At 36.1% G+C, this 23,478-nt stretch overlaps 5 protein-coding genes across 5 annotated transcripts; 3 read left to right on the forward strand and 2 right to left on the reverse strand.

Moving 5' to 3' along the window:
* Positions 1 to 4,834: 4,834 nt before the first annotated feature.
* Glg1 (Golgi apparatus protein 1) lies at positions 4,835 to 10,981 on the reverse strand. Its single transcript, XM_011647859.3, has 15 exons — positions 10,795 to 10,981; positions 10,314 to 10,675; positions 9,674 to 10,236; positions 9,140 to 9,557; positions 8,895 to 8,996; positions 8,400 to 8,678; positions 8,066 to 8,235; positions 7,846 to 7,963; positions 7,586 to 7,782; positions 7,277 to 7,496; positions 6,741 to 7,067; positions 6,499 to 6,678; positions 6,124 to 6,352; positions 5,818 to 5,924; positions 4,835 to 5,722 (listed from the first exon to the last, which is right to left on the reverse strand). The coding sequence occupies exons 2-15, from the start codon at positions 10,629 to 10,631 to the stop codon at positions 5,558 to 5,560; spliced, it is 3,393 nt and encodes a 1,130-aa protein (XP_011646161.3). The 5' UTR covers positions 10,632 to 10,675; positions 10,795 to 10,981; the 3' UTR covers positions 4,835 to 5,557.
* Positions 10,982 to 11,758: 777 nt separating this feature from the next.
* LOC105432877 (queuosine 5'-phosphate N-glycosylase/hydrolase) lies at positions 11,759 to 13,097 on the forward strand. Its single transcript, XM_011647858.3, has one exon. It carries the CDS (start codon positions 11,913 to 11,915, stop codon positions 12,924 to 12,926), a length of 1,014 nt encoding a protein of 337 aa, XP_011646160.3. The 5' UTR covers positions 11,759 to 11,912; the 3' UTR covers positions 12,927 to 13,097.
* A 654-nt stretch (positions 13,098 to 13,751) lies between these two features.
* Positions 13,752 to 18,290, reverse strand: Cpsf5 (cleavage and polyadenylation specificity factor subunit 5). Its single transcript, XM_011647857.3, has 6 exons — positions 18,106 to 18,290; positions 15,641 to 15,841; positions 15,324 to 15,387; positions 14,218 to 14,383; positions 14,028 to 14,142; positions 13,752 to 13,945 (listed from the first exon to the last, which is right to left on the reverse strand). Exons 1-6 carry the CDS (start codon positions 18,222 to 18,224, stop codon positions 13,924 to 13,926), a joined length of 687 nt encoding a protein of 228 aa, XP_011646159.1. The 5' UTR covers positions 18,225 to 18,290; the 3' UTR covers positions 13,752 to 13,923.
* A 185-nt stretch (positions 18,291 to 18,475) lies between these two features.
* LOC105432875 (uncharacterized) lies at positions 18,476 to 21,683 on the forward strand. Its single transcript, XM_089082564.1, has 8 exons — positions 18,476 to 18,495; positions 18,590 to 18,670; positions 18,761 to 18,904; positions 18,969 to 19,138; positions 19,242 to 19,490; positions 19,552 to 19,712; positions 19,874 to 19,963; positions 20,039 to 21,683. Exons 3-8 carry the CDS (start codon positions 18,783 to 18,785, stop codon positions 21,113 to 21,115), a joined length of 1,869 nt encoding a protein of 622 aa, XP_088938690.1. The 5' UTR covers positions 18,476 to 18,495; positions 18,590 to 18,670; positions 18,761 to 18,782; the 3' UTR covers positions 21,116 to 21,683.
* Positions 21,684 to 21,977: 294 nt separating this feature from the next.
* LOC105432874 (uncharacterized) lies at positions 21,978 to 23,142 on the forward strand. Its single transcript, XM_011647850.3, has 2 exons — positions 21,978 to 22,357; positions 22,422 to 23,142. Exons 1-2 carry the CDS (start codon positions 22,241 to 22,243, stop codon positions 22,875 to 22,877), a joined length of 573 nt encoding a protein of 190 aa, XP_011646152.1. The 5' UTR covers positions 21,978 to 22,240; the 3' UTR covers positions 22,878 to 23,142.
* The last annotated feature ends 336 nt before the right edge of the window (positions 23,143 to 23,478 follow it).

The following is a 23,478-nucleotide window of genomic DNA, read 5'->3' on the forward strand; positions in this document are numbered from 1 at the left end:
GACAAATCGGCTCGAAATTAGTTAGGTAGAAAAAAAGGGATTTATGAAGAGACGTCCTATATTACGCGTTTGTTCAAGCGGGGACTTGACGCGTTCGTTTTTTTGAACGTAGAAGATTGTGACAGCTACTGACAGCAAAAATGTGAATAGGTAGTTACATTGATCATGCATAAATATTCTTTTTTTTTTTGAAACGCTAATAAAAGTCTATTATCTGTGAAAACAGTCGTTTCGATAAAAATAAAGTCCGCGGCCTCTACCGCTTCGGAAACGTTTGCGCTGAAAATATATCTCTTTTTTTATTTTTATTTCATGCAATTTTATTTCATTTTGTAATATATCTTAACAGCTCGATTGTTGATTCAGTTTCGTACGTTTCGAAAAAAAATAACGACGTTATTCATTTTTAAAAGAATCATATTTGTTTTATCTTGACAGGTCGATACGGGGTACGCCCGTTCGGCGTGTTTCGAAAGTTACAACACGGTACTTATATTTTCATTTTCTAACGCGCATTTAATTTACGTTCAGTCACGTCACTGATTTTACCTTGACACATTTTCGATGTAACATCACATCCGCGTGTATTTTCTTTTTATGTTACATATTACAAAACGTAGCGAGGCGAAGAATGTGCTTCAGTTTCGCGTTTCTTACTTCGGAAACAGAACAGCTTGCACCTCTGCCATCTGCTATCGAACAGATTTACGTCATCTTTATTCATTTGACCCGATTTTTTTCGCCCATTGTGTTTCATTCGAATTCCATTCCGTGCCGTAAATATTTGAGGACCAAAGGTAATATGGCGAACACGCATGTAAAAGCCTATATTTGGAGACGGGCAATATTAAGCTCATTAAGTTTATTTGGAAAAGCGCGTGTCAACGAAATTTTCAATTCCAAATAATACGACCTGTCGTGCAATTATATAAAGTAAACAATTGCAATATTCGAGGTAAACTAATTAAGCGAGTCAATTTAAATAATGAATAATAAAAAAATGTCACTAATTAATCAGATGAGAGAAAGAGAGAGAGAGAGGGGGGGGAGAGAGGGGGGGGGAGAAAGGAAGAGAAAGAGAAAAACCTTGGACGTTTTATTCTAAAGATTCAGTGAAATTTATTGTAACGGCAAAAATGCTCTTTGTTTTCAGTCAATGCATAGGCATATCCGGAGAAAAAAGGGAGGGAGGAATTTGAGAGGTTCAAACCCTCTCTGAATTAAAAAAAAAAAATTAAAATTAAAGTTAAAATTATGATTTATAAAATCTAGTATTTTTCTCATTTAAAATTAGGAAAGAACAAAATGAGGAGATATTCTAAGTCCTAAAATATTCAAAAAAAAAAAAAAAAAAAAAAAAAGAAAAAGATAACGCAAAAAATTGCTGTTTATGTGTTAAGAAAACCTTCCCCTCCCCGAAAAAAAATCCTGAACGCTCACGAGTCAATGTAGCTTGAAATACGCGTTATATGTGTGGACGAAATTTAAATATATTTAGAACACAACATTTTTTAATTTTATACAGATTCTACAAATAAATTCCTAAAAGTGTTAATTACGTCGAGTGACAGTAAAATTATTGATAGAATTCTCCGGCGAAGCGCGTCGAGAAGTCGCGCGTCGGTTTTACATTTTTCAGATATAACTTTTAGTTTCAAAATAAATTCTCTCATTCCCGAGAGGAAAGGCTGTATGTGTTTCGGAGGAGATAAAAAAGAAAAGCTCATAAAAACGCGGCAAGTCGAGCGAATCGATCAGAAATTACGCGAATCATAAAGAAGATGGGCGCGCGAAACTCTGACGATAAAAAAAAAAAGAAGAAAGAAAAAAGGAACGAGAGAACGCTGCGAACGCAGAATATACATGGATTAGGTGTGCTGATAATAAAAGCGCACGCGTATAAAACGCCTACGCGTTCGAAAATGGAAAAAGGGCATTAAATTCGCTAAGCGTATTTGGGAAGGATGCGAATCAACGAACTTCAATTCGCGAATAACAGAATCCGTCGCGCGGTTATATTTCGCGAGGAGAACAATAAACAATAACAAGGAAGGTTGTACTCACCGGGATTGATGTCATTGTCTCATCTCGAGCTCCGTCCGGTTTCCGTCGAAAGTTTCGTGGTCGAGGTTTCCCTTCCGCTCCCGCCGAGGACGCCATTTTCAAACTCGCGCGATCGTCCGATCGAACTCGCTCGTGACACGAAAGCGCGAACTTTGCGTGTTTCCGCGCTAATTACAGTCACGCGCATACACGCATACACGCACGCATGTGAATTAATTGTATGTCGACAAGTACAAGAACAACTCGCGTCACAACCTGTTATTTCTCCGTCAAAAATCACCGGACGTCTCACTGCCGCCTACTCGAGTCTACAGTTTGAAGACGGTTCCTCCCCTTCTCCATCCCCCCTTTAAGCGTCGAGATCGCGTTCGAGATATCGATATCGCGAGGGTCTGAAGTGCGCCGGTATCTTGATCATCGAAGTGGCAAACAAAAAAAAAAAAGAAAAAAGAAAAAAGTTATGTTGCAAAAGAGACCAAACTTTTCTACATACATCTCAGAATCTGGGACAAATTTTACTTATTTTCCCTCTTCTCGTTTCCTTTTAGAATATGTAAATAAAAGAAAACTTGGTTCGCTCTGCATAAATGGAATAAATAAAAAGATAAGAGGTAAGAGCCGAGAGAGAAGAGTTGAACCTTTTAACATTCCCGACTGTATCTTTCCCGGAGCGAATTAAAAACTGCATCGAGAAGAAGAGAGAGAGAGAGAGAGAGAGAGAGAGAGAGAGAGAGAGAGAGAGAAGAAAAGGAGGAAGAGGAGAAGGAAGGGAGGGAGGGAGGGAGGTCGTTTAAAAGCTTTCTTATAAAATCGATGATTTTCGACGGGATTTAAAAGTCAGGCTGAAAACACTCGCGCTTATTCCCTTTAATATACCTGTTTTATCTTTCTCCTTTTTTTTCCCCGTTATCGTCGTCGCGGATCGGATACCCGCGACGCGACGCATCGCGATCAATGCGGATAATTGCGAATATCGAGCAACACGATCGTTCGCGATGGCGCACGCTAATTAACCCCATCACGCGTTCTGTTCCGGCACAGAGAGCACGATATTTTGCCGGGCGATTCATTCGCGATGAACTGAAAAGCGATTTTTCGTGGCTTCGCGCGGCGCGAAGTAAAAAACGTAGCGATCTCTCCGCACGCCAATTACGAGTGCTGTTGGAAAAAAAAAAAAAAAATCACCGACTGATAACACGCACACCCATGACGAATATGGTATGCGCGGACGATCAGGGATTCCGTAAAATCGCACGTACGATTAAAGATATATCTCGGTGAAATATTTTATACAATTCACTTTTAAAAAGAGCATTAAACGAAGTAAAACAAAAAAGTTTTAAACTTATGAAAAACCTTAAAAAATTTGGATTAACGTAATTTGAAGAAACCAACTGAAGTTAAAAGTTAACTCGTTTGAAATTAAGTAAATTAAGTTGAAAGTAATTGAAGTTTAAACTTTATTATCTAACAGCACGCAACGAATATTCTACATTCATATTGAATGTATTGTGATTATGTCACACGTACTGAGAACATTCGTTTAACATCTATATAGTATATCATAATCATATGTCTTTAGGATGACATCTACAAAATATCCTTCTAATATATTCTTAGAACATCTCTGTATTTTTATTTGCAGTTTATCCCGCATACACATTAAATGAAAATTACGAATGCAAATATAAATAATAAATAATAATAAAAAAAGAATACGGAGAGTCTAATTGATGACGAGCTTTCAGCTTTCATTATTTTCCGAGTTAGTAAACACCGTAAAATAATTCCCGTAAAGCGCATCTTTTATTCCCGACCTCGTTGGAATTAATACGCGATTACTGCAAACGAGAAATACTACATTTATGCGAAATCATGATTAATGTTATGCATTTATTCAGAAAAGACAATTAGAATAATAGTAAATAATTTGTACTCCTCGTATATGTATATCATCACATGTATATATATATATATATATATACGTATTTTATATATATATATATATATATATATATTCGTGGTTAATAAAAATTTTATAATTTTTGTATATTTATTTACAGATCAGAGCCGTCGCACGACGAAAGTACGTATACTCGTGTATGTCGGTAGTAATACTGAAGTTACAGACGAGGAACTGAGATTTCAAAAAGTGGAAGACTCGGACAACTCGTGCTCACCGAGCGGATTCAAATAAGCCCTAAAACACTTTGTTCACCTCCTTCTCTTCTTCCCCTTTTCTCTATTCGAAAACGTGAGGTACGAGAAAATTCAAATGTCGAGATAGCGCGTCGCACAAACGTTTCTCTCATCGTCCTCCCCCTCCTCCTCCTCCCCTCCTGCCGCTCACATGTCGCTCTCGTACGCTCGTACATGGACTCGTTTCCCGTGGGATGACCTCAAGGGTCCCTCAAGAATAATCGAGCTCGTGCACTCGTTGCGTAACCGTTCATTCACTCGGTTATACCGCGGAGAACCGCCGGGAAATCTCGGGCATGTTCCCGCTTGGCAATTGCATCATGAAGACCGAGCGAGATTTCCGAGCGATGAGAGGGGGGGGGGGGAAAGAGCCGAAACACCAGACACTTCGAATAACTAGGTGCTTGTATTTTCTCCACTTATGATCCTCACGTACGAGCTTCTAAATCAGGGCCGACTTCCAGACAACGACACGTACACACATACACACTCGTCTCATGGGAGGCCGGTATATTTCCCGGAACCTTTGACATCTCGGTTGCATTCGAACGAAGGCGAATGAATTCGCTGATTGTTTTATTTTACTGCTTTTTTATTCCGTACTTCCGAACAAATTTCTCGCAGATAAAGATAAGATAATATCTTGCTTTAAAGAAACGTATTGCTTTAAAAAAAAAAATCATTAGAAATTCTAGATTATTTCCACAGTTCTCTATTCGGAATTAATATTTTTTTCTCATAGTAGTCTCTTTATGGAATATAAATGTCAATAATATAATATGTCAATAATATAAATATCAATAATACAGCTTTTTCGTTATTTTTTGTAACAACCTCAAAAGAGTTCTTCTTGATGAGTATACAGAGATGAGCTCTTGAAACTTGCAAATTCTATAGAATTCTATAGACATCTTGTATGTTTCATAATGTTATCATAACGTATCGGAATCATAATATTGCAATAACGTATAGTATATTTCTAAATATTTCTAAATATTTAAATTTCCTTACTTTAAATTTTCGAATACTTAAACGTTTACACTGTTCGTTTTGCATAATATTGTGTGCACATAACAGCCACATAAAAAATCTTGCAGCTTTTTCAATTATTAATACAAAGATCTGCACTTTAAAAACTTCGTAAACGAAGATATAAAAAGATCGACTGTTTCCTTTTTTATCGTGAACTTACACTTTGCGTCATTGACCACACCATCGACGCGCACGTGTTCATAGTTTATTACAATCCTTCGACTAATCTCACGAAAGTCATTTCACTAGTGGACGGACTGCGTCACTTGTTCTTCATCATCATCGTCCGCCTCGTCACTCGGCCGCAGAACATGCCGACGATAAAGATCACTCCGATCATGGTAAAAGCGACGATCATGAAATAACGTCGCGCCGGAGAACGATTTACTGTCGAGTATAATTCTTCGAATGAGTTTGGTGCGATCAACTGTAATGTGATAAATAAAATGTGATTATTTCAGGCTGCACGATAAAAAAATAAATGAATAAAGTGAGGTGCAAATGATGCACCTTTTTACAGACCTTGGCAGCATTTTTAAACATCTCCATCCTCGTAGTTAACATCTTGTAGCAATCAGGCTGCAAAGATTTATTGCTATCTTCCAAGGCATTTTGCAAGCACATTATATCTGTAATACAATTGTTACTTAAATTACTAACAATTGCTTTCTCTGTTATATATTTGACGTATAACAGATATGTAAAAATCAATCTAAAATTTCAATTTGGAAAGGTTCCACTCATTTCTTATCAAATTATTTTTTAATCTATGATTATTAAAAAACGGTTATTAAAAGAAATATGATTATTAAAAGAAATATTATTTACGTCTTCCCGCGCCTTGAGATACAGCACTGCAGTATTTGCTAACATCCACGGCACAAGCTTTCTGCAATAAGGGATCTACATTAATATCAGCTTTGGTTTGTTCTATAAGATCTGCAACTTCCATACGACATTCTTCTCTCATATCTCGATTCCCGGCATTGAATTTTCTCTTAAGACACTCTTCGACAGCACCAGGCTCGTTTTCATCCGACCGGCATATAGTTTCAATCTAGTGGAAACACATTTCGTAAGCTTAATTGAAATTAGATTCTATAATAATAAAATCTTGTATAGTGATTAAATTATTATTGGACATTGACAAATCTTAAAATTTTCTTGGAATAATTTGTAAATGATAATGCTGTGTTTTTTTACCTCGTGCGCGCACATTGTCGCTAATAATGGATTTAAATGATAATTTAACGCAGCTTCTCTGAGGATGTTAGCCATTTGGTGTTCGCATTTAGTCGTCAGTTTTGATTCTCGAAATCTAATCTTCAAACATCTGATTACTTTCCCTTCAAGTTCTTTGTCAGTGCGCTCGTGTATCAAAACCTAAAATAATATATATTCGTGAAGTTATTATTAAATTATTTATAATATAAATCTTTTTTTACCTCTTTACAATGCTTGTCGATATCATAGCCACATGCACTTTGCAGTGCAGTATTAAACCTGTAATCCGTATTCTGTTCGATCATTCTTCGAACCACAATATTTTTGCATTTATCATCAAAAGTGACTTCGTCTTTATATCTCTTGAGACAATCCAAAGTTTGCGATTTGCTCACATCGTGGCAGTATTGTTTGATCATAGCACGACAGATACTTAACAGAGGAACATCGCTGGAGCTATCTTGAAACTCTTGCTTCCTTACCTTGAACAGCTGCTTATGACACATGTCCGATAGTTTAACTTTATGCGATGCCAAGCACTCGAGTACCTAAAACAATGTAGGTTTCATGAAGATTTGTCGTAACACGGTAGAATAGAATTTGCTTAGAGTAACCATTTAATAAAAATACCTAGCAATACAAAATTTATAGAAAAAAGAATAGGTACCTCCTATTATATATATTAATGGATATTTAAAAATTATTTAAATAATATTTTTAAAATATAGAATAATAATGAATTATTTAATATCGCCACCTGTGAATTGCCTGGTTCTACGTTAAAGCAAAATTGTTTAATGTCTGCTGAGCAGGTCGCTTGTAGAACAGGATCGAAATGAATGTTCTCTCGCTGTTGATAAAGTTGCGCTCGCAGCTGTTGCCTGCAATCCTTCAGCACGCGATGTTGCGATTCCTTCATTATGTCCTCCTGCACGATTGAACTTAAGCACTCTATTACGTCAGCTTTCGTCTTTGATCTGTTAGAACGTATTATATAATTTGGTTTTGCAAGTTAGAAAATATTTAATCATAATAATATCATATATCAAGAAATTGTGTGAATTACTTAGGGCACCATCTTTTGACATAAGGCCTGCACGCTTCTTTAAATTTATACGTAAAATGATAATTCTTCAAAGATATCAATTGGAAATGTTCTACAGCCGCTTTACATTTATAATCGGTACGTGAATCCAGCTCGTTCTTGTGTTCAATGAGGCATTCCATCATATCTCCTTCATCTTTTCCATATTTTAATACCTCCTAAAACACGCAAACATCAATAACAATAAAATGACATGATAAATTCAATAATTTAAGACATACTTCACAGTGACGTTCCATAATATGTTGACACGCAGAAGAAATTATGGGATTCAATTCAACACGTTCAGCTTGTTCCTCAGTGAAATTTCCGACTGCGAACTTGCATTTTTCTTTCAAACTGCAATTAACACATAAAAATTATCAATACATTTATTATACACAACAATGAGCAATACATAATTTTTTTCAGATGCGTAATTTCTATTTTTAGGATAAATACTTCTCTAAATTATCTTGTAAGCATAAAATCTCTTCTCCCTTCGCAGTTTTGTCATAACAAAAAGAGGCCAATTCATTAAAACACACTTCTTCTATCTCGGGTTGTAAGTCGACATTTACAGCACGTTGCCTCATGACTCTCCTAATCTCTTCCAAGCAATCCGCTTTCAACTGAACAGAATATTAAAAAAAGGAGCAATTAGAAATAAATTTTTTACAATAATAATAATAAAGTGTTAATCAAATGATAACTAAATTAGGTTGAAAACTAAATTAGTTAAGCTAGTTTAATTAAGAGTTAATCATGTATTTAATAATTTTAATAACTGTCTTACTGTCATATTTTTCTGATACACATGTCGATACAAGCATGGTAAGACCAGAGGTCCAGTCTCGGGATCCATCTGTTTCCCGTTGCTAGCCCATGCATTTCTCGCATGACACAAACGCACGGCATCAAATTTGCATGCTCTGTATAACTGCGGATCAAGTTTGAAATCCCTGGCGACGAAATATTGTATTTGTACTAAAGCCGTTTCGCAGGCTTCAGTCATCCTCTCTGTTCCTAGTTGTTCCATCAAACAGGAAATTACTCTGGCATCTCCGCCGTGCACCTAAATTATATATTAAAATGTTTTTATATTAAAATATTATATTAAAATTTAATAGAGTTTCAATGAATATGCAAGAAAAGTAAGTTTATGACTCTACCAGATAACTTCTATATATATATGGTATATGGTATATGGTTTCCAATATGTTTTATATATATATATATATATGTATATATATTGAATTAAGCTTTATATTTATATGCGAAAATCACTTACGTCTCTACAAGCTAAATTGACCACAGGTTGACATTGTTCTCTTAGGACAGGATCAATTCTCCAATCTTCGCCAGCATCGGTTTCCATAATTAATTCTTCCAACTATATAATAAGAAATATTTTATAAAAGTATGATACATTTTATTAATATATGTTCTTGAAAACAAAATATTTCTCGCAAAACTTTGTGTTATTTTAAAAAAACCTGGATTCTGAAATTCTTAATTTCTCTATCAATTGCTTACCGCTCTTTGACATTCCGCGGTAACTCTCGATTTTCTCTTTCTCGTCCTTGTATGTTCCATCAGACAGTGTATTGTAGCACCACCAACCTCGAGACTATTGCAAAAAGTCGTAATATCATTGGCACATTTATGCACAATCTCTGGTGATAATCTATAATCTTCCATTAGCAGTTTCCTGTGATCAAACATTTCCGCCTGACAATTTCCGTCGATTTTGCTGCCGTTCTTCATGGCCGATTCCAGACAAAGCAAAATTTGCGCTAATTTGATTTCTTTATCCTCGGACACAGATCGCCGGCAGTGATTATTTCTGATGTCTTCCTTGCAGGCTTTAACCAAACCTTTGCTAATTTTGTAATCAGAAGCAATGAGTTTCTCTCGTCTCGTCAACTGTTCTTGGCATTGCGCGGTCATTGATCTGTCAATATAAAAACATTTTTCATAATAAAATAAAAGATTAATCTTAATCTTTTAGACTAATATCTCAATATTTAGCTTTTTAAACTTTTAAATTATTAATGCTTAAACATCTACCTATCAGTTTTGTATTTCATCAAGCATTTGTAGACTTGACCACTGCCTGGTCGAATGTTAGGACAGAACTTAATGCGATCGTGAGTGCAAGCCATGTATAACTGACGATCTAACTTGATATTCTCAGCTTGAATCTCGGATACATGGAGAATATGTCGCCTACATTCATGCTGTAGTTGCTCGACATGTTCCTGCAAGCATGCTAATATCTGACCCTGCGATATATCTCTATATGGCTGTAGACTGTCGCATTTGAATGTCCTGATGTCCTTTGCACAGTCCGTCTTGAAGGGAGTCAAGATTCTGAAATCACTGAAGGCAATCCATTCTAATCTCTGAATATAAGTGATGCAGTCAGGATCTCTGACCCTCTCTCGATTGTCAATCAAGCAAGACAGGTATGCTCCATGGGTCTTATCTGAACTGGAGCATTGTATGGTATCCAACTGTACCCCACATGCCTTTCTGGCTAGCCTCTCTATATTTTGATTATCTGTAATGTTCTGGATATAATCCCAGATTGCCTCTTGACACTTCTGATTGATCCCAGAAATCTCAGTAGGCTGCAAAGATCATAATGAGAGATCATGAAGAGATCATTAGATCTTTGACTTATTTTATTTCATTACACAATACATACCTTAAAAGTCTGAATACACTCGAGTAGCATAAGTTCATCGTTATTTCTGTCTATATCCCCGCAAAGGCGGTTCAACTTATCACGGCACTGGCCATTGATGATCTTTGGCAAACCATCATTCTCAAGCTCCCTTTTATAATCGTATGGTACAGCTCTCTGAATTCTTCTACCTCGCACAGACCCGTCGGAGAAGAGCCAACTGATTTTGGAAGGCTCGTCGGCCTGCTGTGTAAATGCATTCCCGAAATACGTCGACGTTGTGCTGTGCAGCACCGATAGGATGAGCAACGCGGCCAGTACTTGCCTCGTATGATCCATCCTCGACACTCAAGCCTCACCTTTTTTCAAGATCATCACAAACCCTGAAAGAAATATGTTATTGCATCGAATGCGATTTGTTCAGAATTATTTAATATCGTTCGATCAAAAGTCATTTAACATCAAAGAGAAACAAATCAGATCATAGTTCAGCTAAGAGTACCTTGTTAATCACTTTACGCCGCGACTGGTTTTTTGTTATCCCTTTTTTTTTTTTTGGTTTGTGCTTGTTGATCATCTACCGTATGACGTGAATGCGCGAGTGTTGGTACCAGCAATTGTCAGCAAGCAAACACGATTGGTGCGGAACGATATGACACACAGGCCCGAGCAGACCCGAGGTCACCGTGTGCCTTTACAACGTCATCTTGCAGGACTCGTGACACACCACTCGTGATGCTCAGTACATCATCGGTAGTTAATAAGTCGGTAGTTAATGACGTCGATAACGCAGAAGCTCGGTCAAAGTTGCTTCTATAAAAGCGCAAACACGTCCTTTTATTTTTTTATTTTATTCTTTTTTTTTTAACATTACTGATTAAATTCCGACGTGATATAAAAATGTTTGAACTTCCAGAATAATAATTGCTGAATTTGTGAACAGATAAAGAGCCTTTCCCTTTGCACGATCCTGACAATGTGTGTTCGAACGGATTTACACATTGGATTTACACAAACAAAATTAATATTGATAATTATTTAGAATATCCTTTCTTTTCTCTCGTGATGATAATAAAAGATGATTTTACACCGAAAGATGCAAGTATATTTTTAATTAGCATTGAGTTATTAAATATTAAGGTAATTATTTAGAACACCCCCCCCCTCACCTTCGATTTTAATAAAATCGGGCTCAATCGACTCAAAATAAAAGAAAAACGCGGCGGTCTGCCTCGTGAACCGAGATATAAGCCCAATTTTATCAAAATCGAAGATGGGGGGGGTGTTCTAAATAATTATCTTAATATTTAATAATTCAATGCTAATTAATTAAAATATACTTCATCTTTCGGCGTAAAATCATCTTTTACTATCATCACGAGAGAAAAGAAAGGATTTGTTGTAAATGGAATTATTGTTCGGCTATGCAATATATTTTCGCGCCTTCATCACCTCCAGAGATGACGTCATATATAGTCAACAAACCGCGCGAAATCGATTGGCTAAACGATCACGCTCCAGTTATCTTGGAAACACTTGCCGTTCAGACCGGTATCTCGACGCAAAGCATCCAAAGAGAGAATAATCGTACGAAAGAAATTTGAAATAAATTGTGACATCATGGCCCTGATGCCGAAGGAGTCCGCGAAGCTGGTTGCCGGCTTGGCGAAGGACGTGTTCGTCGAGCAGGCAGGCGTGAAGAAGCTGGCTTTGGCGGTTCTCGATGGTCTCAAGACCGGCAAGATTCGTCCAGGCAACTTCTCACAGATCAAGTATCACCCGAAACCCGACGATCCCAGGGCGGCGGACTGGATCTTCGTGCTGGACACGCTGAACTTCTCCTTCTGGACCGAGACAGGTACGAAGAAATGGAGGGTCAGCAAGGAAACCGGCTACTTCGCGTTCTGTGCCGCCGTCAAGCGGGCGATCGACGCGGGGAAACCGATGTGGGATCCCAAATATTATTCGCAGATAACGTTGCAGGATGCCGAGACCATCTTCCGGGGCGACGACGAAGTCGGCATTCCACTTATACATGAGAGAGTCAAGGGTCTGCAGGAGGCGGGAAAGGTCCTGTTGGACAAGTATCATGGTACGTTCGTGGAGTGCATCAAGTCGTGCGGAGGTTCCGCGGAGAAGCTGCTCCAGCTGATCGTCAGGGAGTTCGAGTCGTACCGAGACGAGGCCGATTACGAGGGACACAGGATCAGCATCTACAAGCGAGCTCAGATACTGATCGGTGACATCTGGGCCTGCTACGAGGGACGCGGACTTGGCGAGTTCCACGACATCGACAGCATCGCGATGTTCGCCGATTATCGTATCCCCCAAGTGCTTGTATACTACGGCGCTATGCGTTACAGTGACTCGCTGATGAGCAAGCTGAAATCCGATGAACCGTTGAAGCAGGGTAGCAGAGAGGAGGTCGAAATACGTGCCTGCTCGATCGAGGCAGTCGAACAGGTGTGCGACGAAGTGCGAAGATTGATTAAAGCCGATTCGAAATTGGGCTTGAACCCGTCGAAGGACGTTAATGCGATTATCATCGATCACTATCTCTGGGACTATCGTCGAGAGTATGCTGAAGAATTGGAGAGCATTCCATTCCACAAAACGAGAACTATATATTACTAGAGCATTTGCGCGGGACGCAATGATATCACCTATCGAATGAAGAAATCAGAAAGTTTTCATATATACCAAATTAAAATTACATAATTTCCTTTCCAATTATATTTTATTATATTTTGTATTGTATTATACAAAAAGAAAGAGAATAAAGTTTGCTAGATATTCCAGAAGAAATTTCTCTTTCAAATATTATATAACCGATTATCAATGAGATTAGATAATTATTGATAAGATACAAAAGATATCGGAAGCGTATAATATTCAGCACTACAATATAGCAACGTAAGATTGAGAAAGAGAATATAAAACAACCTTTTTATATCATATAATGATATGAACGTGTTTGATATAAAATATTTTCACAAATCATATTTTTTTAAATATTATGTATGAGAGAAATCAGTAATACAATTATTAAATTACTGAGATAAGCTTAGTCAAGCCAGAGAGAGAAATCTCATCATTCTCTACATTGAGATCTAAATCATAGAAATAAAAATTATCTATACTGATGTATTAATTTATTTCATTATAACTTTATGATTTTAGAAAATATTTCTAGATTTCTCATCGGAAAAATGTACATTTACATTACAAATTTACATAATTGTTTCCGATAAATTAATTTTCTTGAAGTAATACAGCTTGGTTACATATACTGAGGAATAAAATTAATAAAAATATATATACATATGAAATTATCCATCAAACTGCAAATTGTACTTCTTGATCTACCTCTCATTTTATCATTATATACAAAAGAATATAGAAACTTACATCTAGATACAAAGGTTGATGAAATGAGATTATATAGGTAAATTACATAAATACTACTTAAAAAATGGTTTAATTCGCAATGCGTCATATACATATGCGTTATAGGCAGACCTGAAGTTTCCCACAAACCGTCCGTCGTTTCATACATATCTATTTATTAAATTTCTAATAGATTTTATTAAATTAAACAGAATATTTCGGTCTTGTCCTTTTAATTCTAGTTTCACATATAGATGAAATTAAACCTGCAACATAAATGAAACTTGTGAAATACGATGTTTCATCTTTTTACAAAACATAAAAAAAAACAGATCTTTGAGCACATACCTGCACAGAGATTGTGGTAAAGATGAGATTATGGGGCCGTAACCTTGTGAATTATCATATAATTCGAATAACGGTGCAGCAACTAATTTGTAATTCTTCGGTACCGCAAAAAGAGCTAAGTATAAAAATAACAAGTAAATATATACATCATTAGAATCAATTAATATGTCAGAACTTTGACTTGTCATACCTTTTTCTTGTAGCTGCACGAGGAATAATCTCTTGTGCTCCTTTGGTTTCGTGATGTGTGGTGGCACATATGGGTACTGAGGTGGTTCAAAGTTTGGACGCCACCAATTTCCAATTGTGTCTTCTATCACCCACTCTTGCTTCACCCCATCCTGTCGTCCGAAGGTCTAGAAAGCAATCCCGTTTGCTGTTTAATATTGCATTATATTCAACTGCGCGAGTAACTATGAGAATAAAATACATTCTTCTTCTGTCAAAGTCCACTAAGAACATGGTTGCACGACGTTTATTATATCGAAAGATTTACGGCGGTCACTTGATAGCATCGATTCTAACAATATTCAAGTTTATCGATGATTGACATAGTGATAAGTCTCTTTGGAACTGAAAGATGATATAAATATCTATCAAGAATACATATACGTTTCTTTCGAAACTTTTCTTTCGATGTCTGTGATATCTATTTTGCGTATTCATACGAATACTTGATTGAAATTATTACATATATTGATAGTTTTATTTAGGAATGTGAGAGATTGCAGAATCTCGAGTTGATTAATTCCCTTGAAAACTGATAACTGCAAATAGATTCGCCTACATATTGTGCCGATTGGATATTTTTCCCTTACATAAAATTCTAAAATTCTAAGCCCTACCCGAGATAGACGGTTTTCCGAGCTTTCGAAATTTCAAAAATTCGCGACATTGATATACAGTCTTCTTGCTTACTACATTTTACATTCTTTTACAGTCTTGCATTTTATCTTATCTCTTTTGCGTTTTTTCTGTGCTGTCTATAACATACACAATAAAAAATAAGAACAATGTTCTTAGCCAACCAGATACAATAACGTGCGATATGTTCATGTATACCAACATCGAAGTTTCCGGGCATGCAGCACGCCAAAAGTATACAAAATATTATAAGAATAAAAGAGCAAGCTCCTATGTGGAGCTACAGGCCCGGTTACATAAATTCTACAAATGTTTTGCAGGGTTTATACAATAATGATGATATTTATAAAGACAATGTTACAATCTAACGATATAAAAGTGCCACTCCTAGCCAGCCTGTAAGGCAGCGTAAGGCGTCGTTTTAACTGTTACCTCTGTAAGGAGCCGTTTTAGGCCCTCTACCTCATCTTCTCCTGCATTGAGTTCTCCACCAGGTCTGGAATAATAAAAAGAAAATATTAAATCACAAATATTTATACAGATACATATTTCGATAAAAAAAGAAATAGAAAAGAATAAAATTAAATTAAAAAATAAATTAAAATTTTATTTTTACATATGTTAATAAATATTTCAATTTTAATTTTCTGAAATATTTGTTTATAAAACAAGTCAATAAATGGAGTAATAATTTATTAAAATTTTTTATTAAATTTATTAAATTTAATTATATAGGAAATTAAACTCACAATTTGAAGAATGTTGTACCGAGTTGTAGAAGAAGAACATGTGGCAATCCATGCTCGTGTACCAGTAGGACGCCTTCTACGCTTCTCCGCATACCAATCTTGTCAAATTCATCTCGCATACGCTGAAATCTTGCTGGTACTGATGGGTCTTTCTCGAAGAGTGGCTCTTTTGTTCCAAATGTATAGTTTGTCAAAGGATATCTATGATAAATGAGTTGTATTCTTAAGGTCATGTACATACTTAACTCAATCCATCAGTAATTATATCCAGTTTCTTCAAATACACAGCTTGATGCGATATTACAATGTTCTATCATAGAAACTACATAAATATGCGCGATATAATAATTTAAACAGTTCTCTCAGTATTTCTATTATCAATTTCCATATTTCGATATTAGTCTTAATTTAATCTTTATTTATGCCTTTTGTACATAATTTAGCAACAGATGTATATATATATATGTATAAATATTTAAGTTATGAAGAAAAAGTTACTTTATTATCACCAAACATATGTTTGTTAATAAATATACATCATATTGGATACACAAAATTTTATAATAAAAAGATTATCTTCTTTTATTTAAATTTTCAACAAAGTTTCTAATCTTCTATTCTTTTTTCTTCTTACATTTAATAATTTTTCATTTATACTGGTTCAAACTTATATTGCAGTTTAAGTATAATTATAATAAGCATAGAATAAAATATTGATACTGAAATGTAATATACATCTAATATTACATTCTACATAAATGACGACAATTTGTTTGCCGTAAAAATATCGCTCTCTGTTTAGCTTTTACATACGCATGTATAAAACATATTGATACACCGATAATTAAAATTCTTGCATTCACATCAGCAGACGTTTGGTATAAATCAAATTAAATATAAATAACAAATAAATATAATTTTGTTATCAAATTACAATTATATCTGTACAAATAAGTACTTTAGCAAGTACTCAATGAGTTATTATATTCTTAGATTTATACATTATATTTCTCATGCTTATAAATTTATTAATTGTGACTGCTTTATAAAATTATCCAATTTCTTAAAAATTTTATTTCAATAGATTGAATTGTATATAGATAGATATAGATAGATTATATATAGATATATGTAGATAGATTTGTTGTATATAATGACGTAGATATTGTAATATATGCTTACTCAAAGCAGGTGATATTCAAAACTTTAAAGAATACAATAAATAATTGAACCAGGAAGATTATGATTTTTGTAATATTTGATAAATACATGCAAAGGTCTGTATAGATATGTGGTGCCGAAATACATAGATATACAAATATAACATTTTGTAACATTTTAATTTGACACAGAACATTGTAGATGTAACATTATAAATGCGCATATGTAATTGAAAAAGTAAATAATTATCTGCACCATCTTATAACGTTACATAGATTACGTATACAATTGTGTTTGTTTTAAGAAGCTTCATTATCTTCTTATAACAAACTGTTCAGAGTAACAATATTTATATTATATTAGGTACTATCTTATGTAATATAAGAACTAGATGTATATATATATATATATAAATTGTAAATTACCTAACACAAGGTAATATGTACATATACATATAATATATATATATATATATATATATATATATATATATATATATGGATGTAGCATTGTTTTTTATAGGGAATGCAAGAATGAAATCATGACTAAACATATACAGGGCTCTTTTGAATATGTGCTGCATATGTATAAATGTGTCTGTGTATGTATGGCATCTCATTGGTAGTACAAACTTAGAAAATAATACAGACTTTGTCGGATTCCTTCGATCAGCGATGCGTTGGTACTTTGAAATACAGCCACATCGCTTTGACAATAAAAACGAAAAGAAAAGGGATAGAACGGTGAGGGGGAGGGGGGGGGAGGAAGCCCCTTCTATTGTATCGCACGCATATCCAAAGAATCAGCAGCCGACTCTTTGCATCTCACAAATGCAAAGGGTAACTGAGAGCTACGTATGTAGGCTTAGTTTACGGACACTGCGAAAGGAAAGTTGACAATGCGCGAATAAACGACATTATTCTAGACTCGAGAATCTTAAGCAAATATCATCGCAAACCATGGGATTGTTCCCAAGTCATGGCTTTTCCGTTGGTAATATTATATAGGAAACAAATTGCTTAAAATTCCGAGTCCTCGTGTTCAAGGAAAAGAAAGAGAGAGAAAGAGAGCGAGAGAGAGAGAGAGAGAGAGAAAGAGAGAGTAAGACAAACGGCCGTTACGTTTGTCGCGATAAGAAAAAGAGGGGAAGTGTTTCTTCTCTTTTTCTCTTTTAAACGAAGCGTAATATATCGGATTGGCTGATCGCGCGTCCGCCGAGACCGGTCGTGAGTCTACAGAAGAGAAGCGGTCAGAAACACAAGACTAATTTTATGTAGATACGCGCGTCACGTCACGCCACTTACAAATTGACGGTCCTGTTGATAGTAACCGACTGATTCTGCACAACCTTGCCCTCGAATGAACTGTTGCTCGCCCTCCGCGGCCACCCGCTGCCTTTGACTTGACTCGTCGCCATCGCCATTTTTGTGTTTGTGAGCGGAGCACAGACCCCACGAACGATCGTGAGCAGAGTAGCAATGGACGCCGACGACGATGCCGCGCAGCGTGGTCGTCGCGCTCGAAGGAGCGAAGCTGATTGGTCAATCCGAAAGTCGATTCGCCAATCACGAGCGATTGCATTGAAAACGATTTAAATCCGTCATCGAATTAAGGTGTAGAAAGTGCAACAGCGTGCAGCTGAGAGGAATAAACTTCTGTCAACACGCTTGCTTTCTCGAGTCAGGTTAAGCTAGGTAAGAACGCGATAACGCTGACGTTGATGTGCTATGCGACGCGAGGCGTCTTGTCGACTTACCGGAGAGACTTATTTATATACGCTGATTACAGAAAGACTGCAGTCACAATTCTCTAAAGAAGAACGGCGTGACGATGCAAATGTTTTAATGAGACAAGTGCCGTTTCCTCGACGTATGTAATTAGTATAAGAGAGGGCGAAAAAAAAAGAGTAAGAGGACATATGCAGACTTTTTGACGCTGTGTCGCGTTTCCGTCGTTTAGTCTTTGGAAGTATAGTGGAATCATGGAAATAGTATCGACCGAGACTGCGGAGGAGAGTGGCGAGAAGATCCAAGTCAATCCTCCGGTACAGATAGTGCGGGTTCCAGTGAAACATGCCAATTTGGGAATACGAAGTCATGCCATGTAGGCTATCATAGAAGATTATTTTTATGAATGTTCATATAAAAATTTAATGATATTTTTGTAGGGATATGAGTACGATGGTAGAACTCACATCATTTAGCACGTTGGGAAAGATACAGCCCTTTCTGGTGACCATCACTACTACTGCAGCTCTGTTAGTAGACCTGCACTGTCACCTAACAGATAAGGAAGTCTGTGGATATTTGGGTGGACACTGGGATATTAATTCACATAGTACGTGTCATATTGCAATCATTAATTACATGATGTATATAATTATTTTGTGCTATATATGATTGAAACATTGATTCATTGAGGTTGATGTGTCTTATTTTAGATCTTTCTATAACATGTGCATTTCCATGCCGGTATTCTGGCAAAGACAAGTCAGCTGCAGCTGCTGTGGAAGCTGAAATTGCTAGAACCATGGAATGGAAACGCGTTACATTGGTAGGCTGGTATCATTCACATCCACGATCTCACGCATCACCTTCCTTGAGAGATGTAGATTCCCAATTAGATTATCAAATCAAGATGAAAGGACCTAGTGATAATGGATATATACCATGTGTAGGACTGATATGCTGTAAGTATTTCAAATCCCTTGTTATGTATAGAATCTCTATGATCATCATTATATTTTGTAGCACCTTACAACATGGATGGCAACTGTTACGAGTCAAATTTTAATGTTTTCTGGTCTCTGCCGCCACCCGAAAACAGACCTCATGAATATCCTCGACCTATGCTTCTTAGTTATACTTTATCACAGGAGCATTTTTTGTCTCAAGATACATTGGAGGAAATTGTAAGTATTTCATACTTACATAGTATTTCATACATACATAAATTAAAATTTAGCAAGAACATATAAAAGTTGTACATGTAAAAGTTTGGAAGTGAAATGATTAAGTTCTATAAAAAAAGATCTTATCATGTTACTAATATTTATATCATTTACTCTTGTAGAGAAGATGTATAGAATATTATAAGAGCGAGGGTGGCATTGACTTTACTGCCAATTTTAACGGTAATACAACATATCTCGAACGATTAAGGGTAAGCATATTATAAGTTAATGACAAATCACTGAACTCTTGTTAATCACATACATAATAATTCAAATGTTAACAGTGTTCTTTGGCGTCGAAATTACCTGGTAGAAACAGATCAAACGGATCATATTGGGATGTGATTAGAGAGATGATCTGCCCAGGTTCCGAGGATGGTAGTGCACCCGAATTTCTGGCCATGAAATTCCCTTTGGTACCTGCCTCGGAATCGCTGGGACCACCAGTTCCGCCTGGCGTGAGTCTCACAGCCGGTAACGCCGCTGTTTTTCTCACGCCAGTCAACTTTAAACCTGATGGCGGTGCCATAATTACTCCCACATCTAAGCCGTTCGTATTACAACCATCGACTTCCCGGGACAATATCAAGAAAGATAGCAGCATAGGGTCTAACGACACCGCGTCTATCACTCAGATTAAAGACGGCAGTCCTATCGTAGGCTCCAAACATATATCGCCATCGGAGATAATACCGAGTTTCCAATCGGGCGAACTTACGGTATCGGTGAAGAATGCGAAGTGCGATTATGATTTCTCGCCCGCGGATTTCTCGAAGTTATCGAACCCACTGATCGGCGACGGCAGCAAAACACGAACGTCTACGAATCCCGATTTCCCGCTAGCGGATATCACTCAACAAATCACAAAGTTCTCGGATCTGACGAAGCTGGCAAATTTTCCCACCACCGATTTGGCAAAATTGTCGGGCTTCTCAATCGCGGACTTCACGCGGACTACCTCGCCCTCACCGTCCACGTATATGCGCAACATCGCAAATCTGTTCGGTCCCCTCGGTAAGATCTCACCAGCGAAGGACATGGACGGTAACGAACGCAAGCCAAGCGATTTCGTCAGTGTCGATGCGATCCCTTCGCCCTTCAAGACTGCCGTCAGCTCATCGGAGGCCTGCAGAAACTTCTCGGTGGGCGTCGAGGATTATAACGATCGAAAGAAATTGGACGTGCAAACTGACTCCACGAAGATCGGCAGGCCGGATTATCAGGGAACGGAGGATCTAACAATATCAAGCGTTAAATCTGATTTTGGGAGCATGCTGGACATGACATCATTGCATAAAAAGCAACAATCGTCACAATCGGCTGATATAGGAGATTCCTTAAATCTTTCTAAAGATCGATAAATCTGTAAAGTGTATGTTCAAAATATCATTAATTAAAAAATCGCGCTAAAACTTGTCGAAATTTGCTAATATTCGAGATTATTAATTTCCGAATAGTATCGGAAATTTTGTGTGCATTCTCATTTATATTATTAATTGCTTTAAGAAAAAAGTATCAATATTTATCAGATGCGTTTAGAATATTCACACGTTGTGTTGTTATTTTAAATCATTAAATCTTAAATTAGTTTAGGAAAATTTTATTGAATCAGTATTCTTTTAATATATAGAAATGTGCAAGAATTACATTACTTAAAGAATGAATAAGACTTGTTAAAAACTTGAGATCTCTACGATTCATTTAATGCTCAAATTTATTTTCTGCATTTTATACTGTGGTACATAAAAATAAGTTGCGGATAATTAAATAATAACTTCTACAATAATAACTTCTACAATAATCTTTTATACAAATAGATTTCCGTTTAACTTAATTTTATAAAAATATTACAATTATACATAAAATCGCCGATTTATATAACTGTTTAAAATATTAAAATAAATAATTCATTATATATAAAGAGGAAAATTATAATTATTCCATCCATTTTATTAGAAATAATTTATTAGAATAATATTTATTAGAAATAAGTATATTATCACAATTTTTTTGAACATATAAAGAAAGAATTTACATACACTTTTTAGTTCAAATTTTTTAAAAAATAGAAATTTCTTAATATAAATTCTTGAATTTATCGACAAGATTAACTGTTCATATTTTATGCCAAATTTCAATTATTTAATTACTTTATTAATATTAAAAATATTAATAAGACTGCAATTTTTAAAATGATCTTGGTGATGCTGTTTATAATTTGTAATCGAGCGCAATAATTCTTTTTAAGATATACGTATTAAGATATATTTTTAAGATATCATCATATCTGATACTCCTCGTGTTTAGTTTATCACTAAAATGAGAAAAGTCCGAAGCGGCTCGATGTTAGTACCGTTGTCCGAATGACCTTAAAGAGATAAATATATGCAACTATTTCTGGAATTCCCCTGGTATCCCCCATCTACATCAAGTTTCTATATATCTATACTTCCACTCTTAACGGCAGTCTCGTTTCGCGCGCGAGAATGAAGTGTCTATACGTCGGAATTGTGTTTTTCATGTATAACTACATAATATGGGGCCAGGATTTGGTATTCCCGACTGACGAAGAAACGTCCCATGTTAGCGGTGGCAATTCCACGGTAATATAATATTAATATGAAAAATTATGAAGAGCCATTTTTTCATGTGTACTCATCCTCGTAGACAATAACGGATCGTATACCCGTGTCGATACCGGACAGTTGCCCGAAAAACATGCTTCTCTATCCAGGCAGTGGTTCGAAGGATGCCTGGGTGTGTGACTGTAGGCCACGATTTCTGTACTTCCCACTGACTGACTCCTGCCACGAAGCCTACAGGCAAGGCCCCTGTCCATCCAAAAATTATGTTGTTCTCCCTAAGGACGAGGTAGTCCCCCGTTGCGTGGAGAATCCTTGCCTAGAGGATGGTGTAGTGCCTTACAACGGCACATGTTATCCTCTCAGAACCATAGGTGGCCCGTGTGCACCCACAGGCGTGTTAGGCGTGAATGAGACCACCTTCCAGTTGGAATGTATACCAGTAAACACTGCGCCCTTCCAGATACTAACGACCATTCCCCAGGGGATGTGTCCACCAGGTAGTCGCAGGAGCATGGTTGGAACATGTAGCAGGATATGATTGGACATGAGTCCTAATTCAGTTTTGCTATCTCTATTTTAAGTGATTTCATGTGACATATCGCAATGTCATATTGCGTTTTTTTTTTCGATTTAATATACCGTTATACCAAGATAATCCAGAAAAAAAAACTTAGGGTAATTCTGCTTTATATATGACAAGCAGTTTACATGCAACATGCCTTGTGATATTATACAAAATCATTTTATTGTTTTTTTTTTTCTATGTTGTATTATTCCAATAAAAAAAACTATATTAAAAAGAAGCGTTGAAAGATGAAAAACGACAAAATACACTAATATCCATTTTTATCGATGTAGATTAACTTTAATCTCGATTTAATTCACTGTTTATCTTTTTTAATTCTTAAAACTAAAAGATATATTAAACCGAAAGTAATCGAAATTACTTAAAGTTAATCTATATCAGTAAATATAAAAATATCCATATTAAACTTTTTTTCTGAAGAATTGATTAAATTTGCATTTGTCATGCTTGCGCAATTTCACGGTTTATTAACTTTTGAACGTGTCGATTGGATCTTCGATAGGGACTTTCGTGAGAAACTTTCTCGCAGCTAATCACACAAGAAAATCACTAG

This window comes from Pogonomyrmex barbatus, unplaced genomic scaffold, assembly GCF_055798465.1.
Source record: "Pogonomyrmex barbatus isolate J1 unplaced genomic scaffold, ASM5579846v1 scaffold6, whole genome shotgun sequence".
Classification (NCBI taxonomy): Eukaryota; Metazoa; Arthropoda; class Insecta; order Hymenoptera; family Formicidae; genus Pogonomyrmex; species Pogonomyrmex barbatus.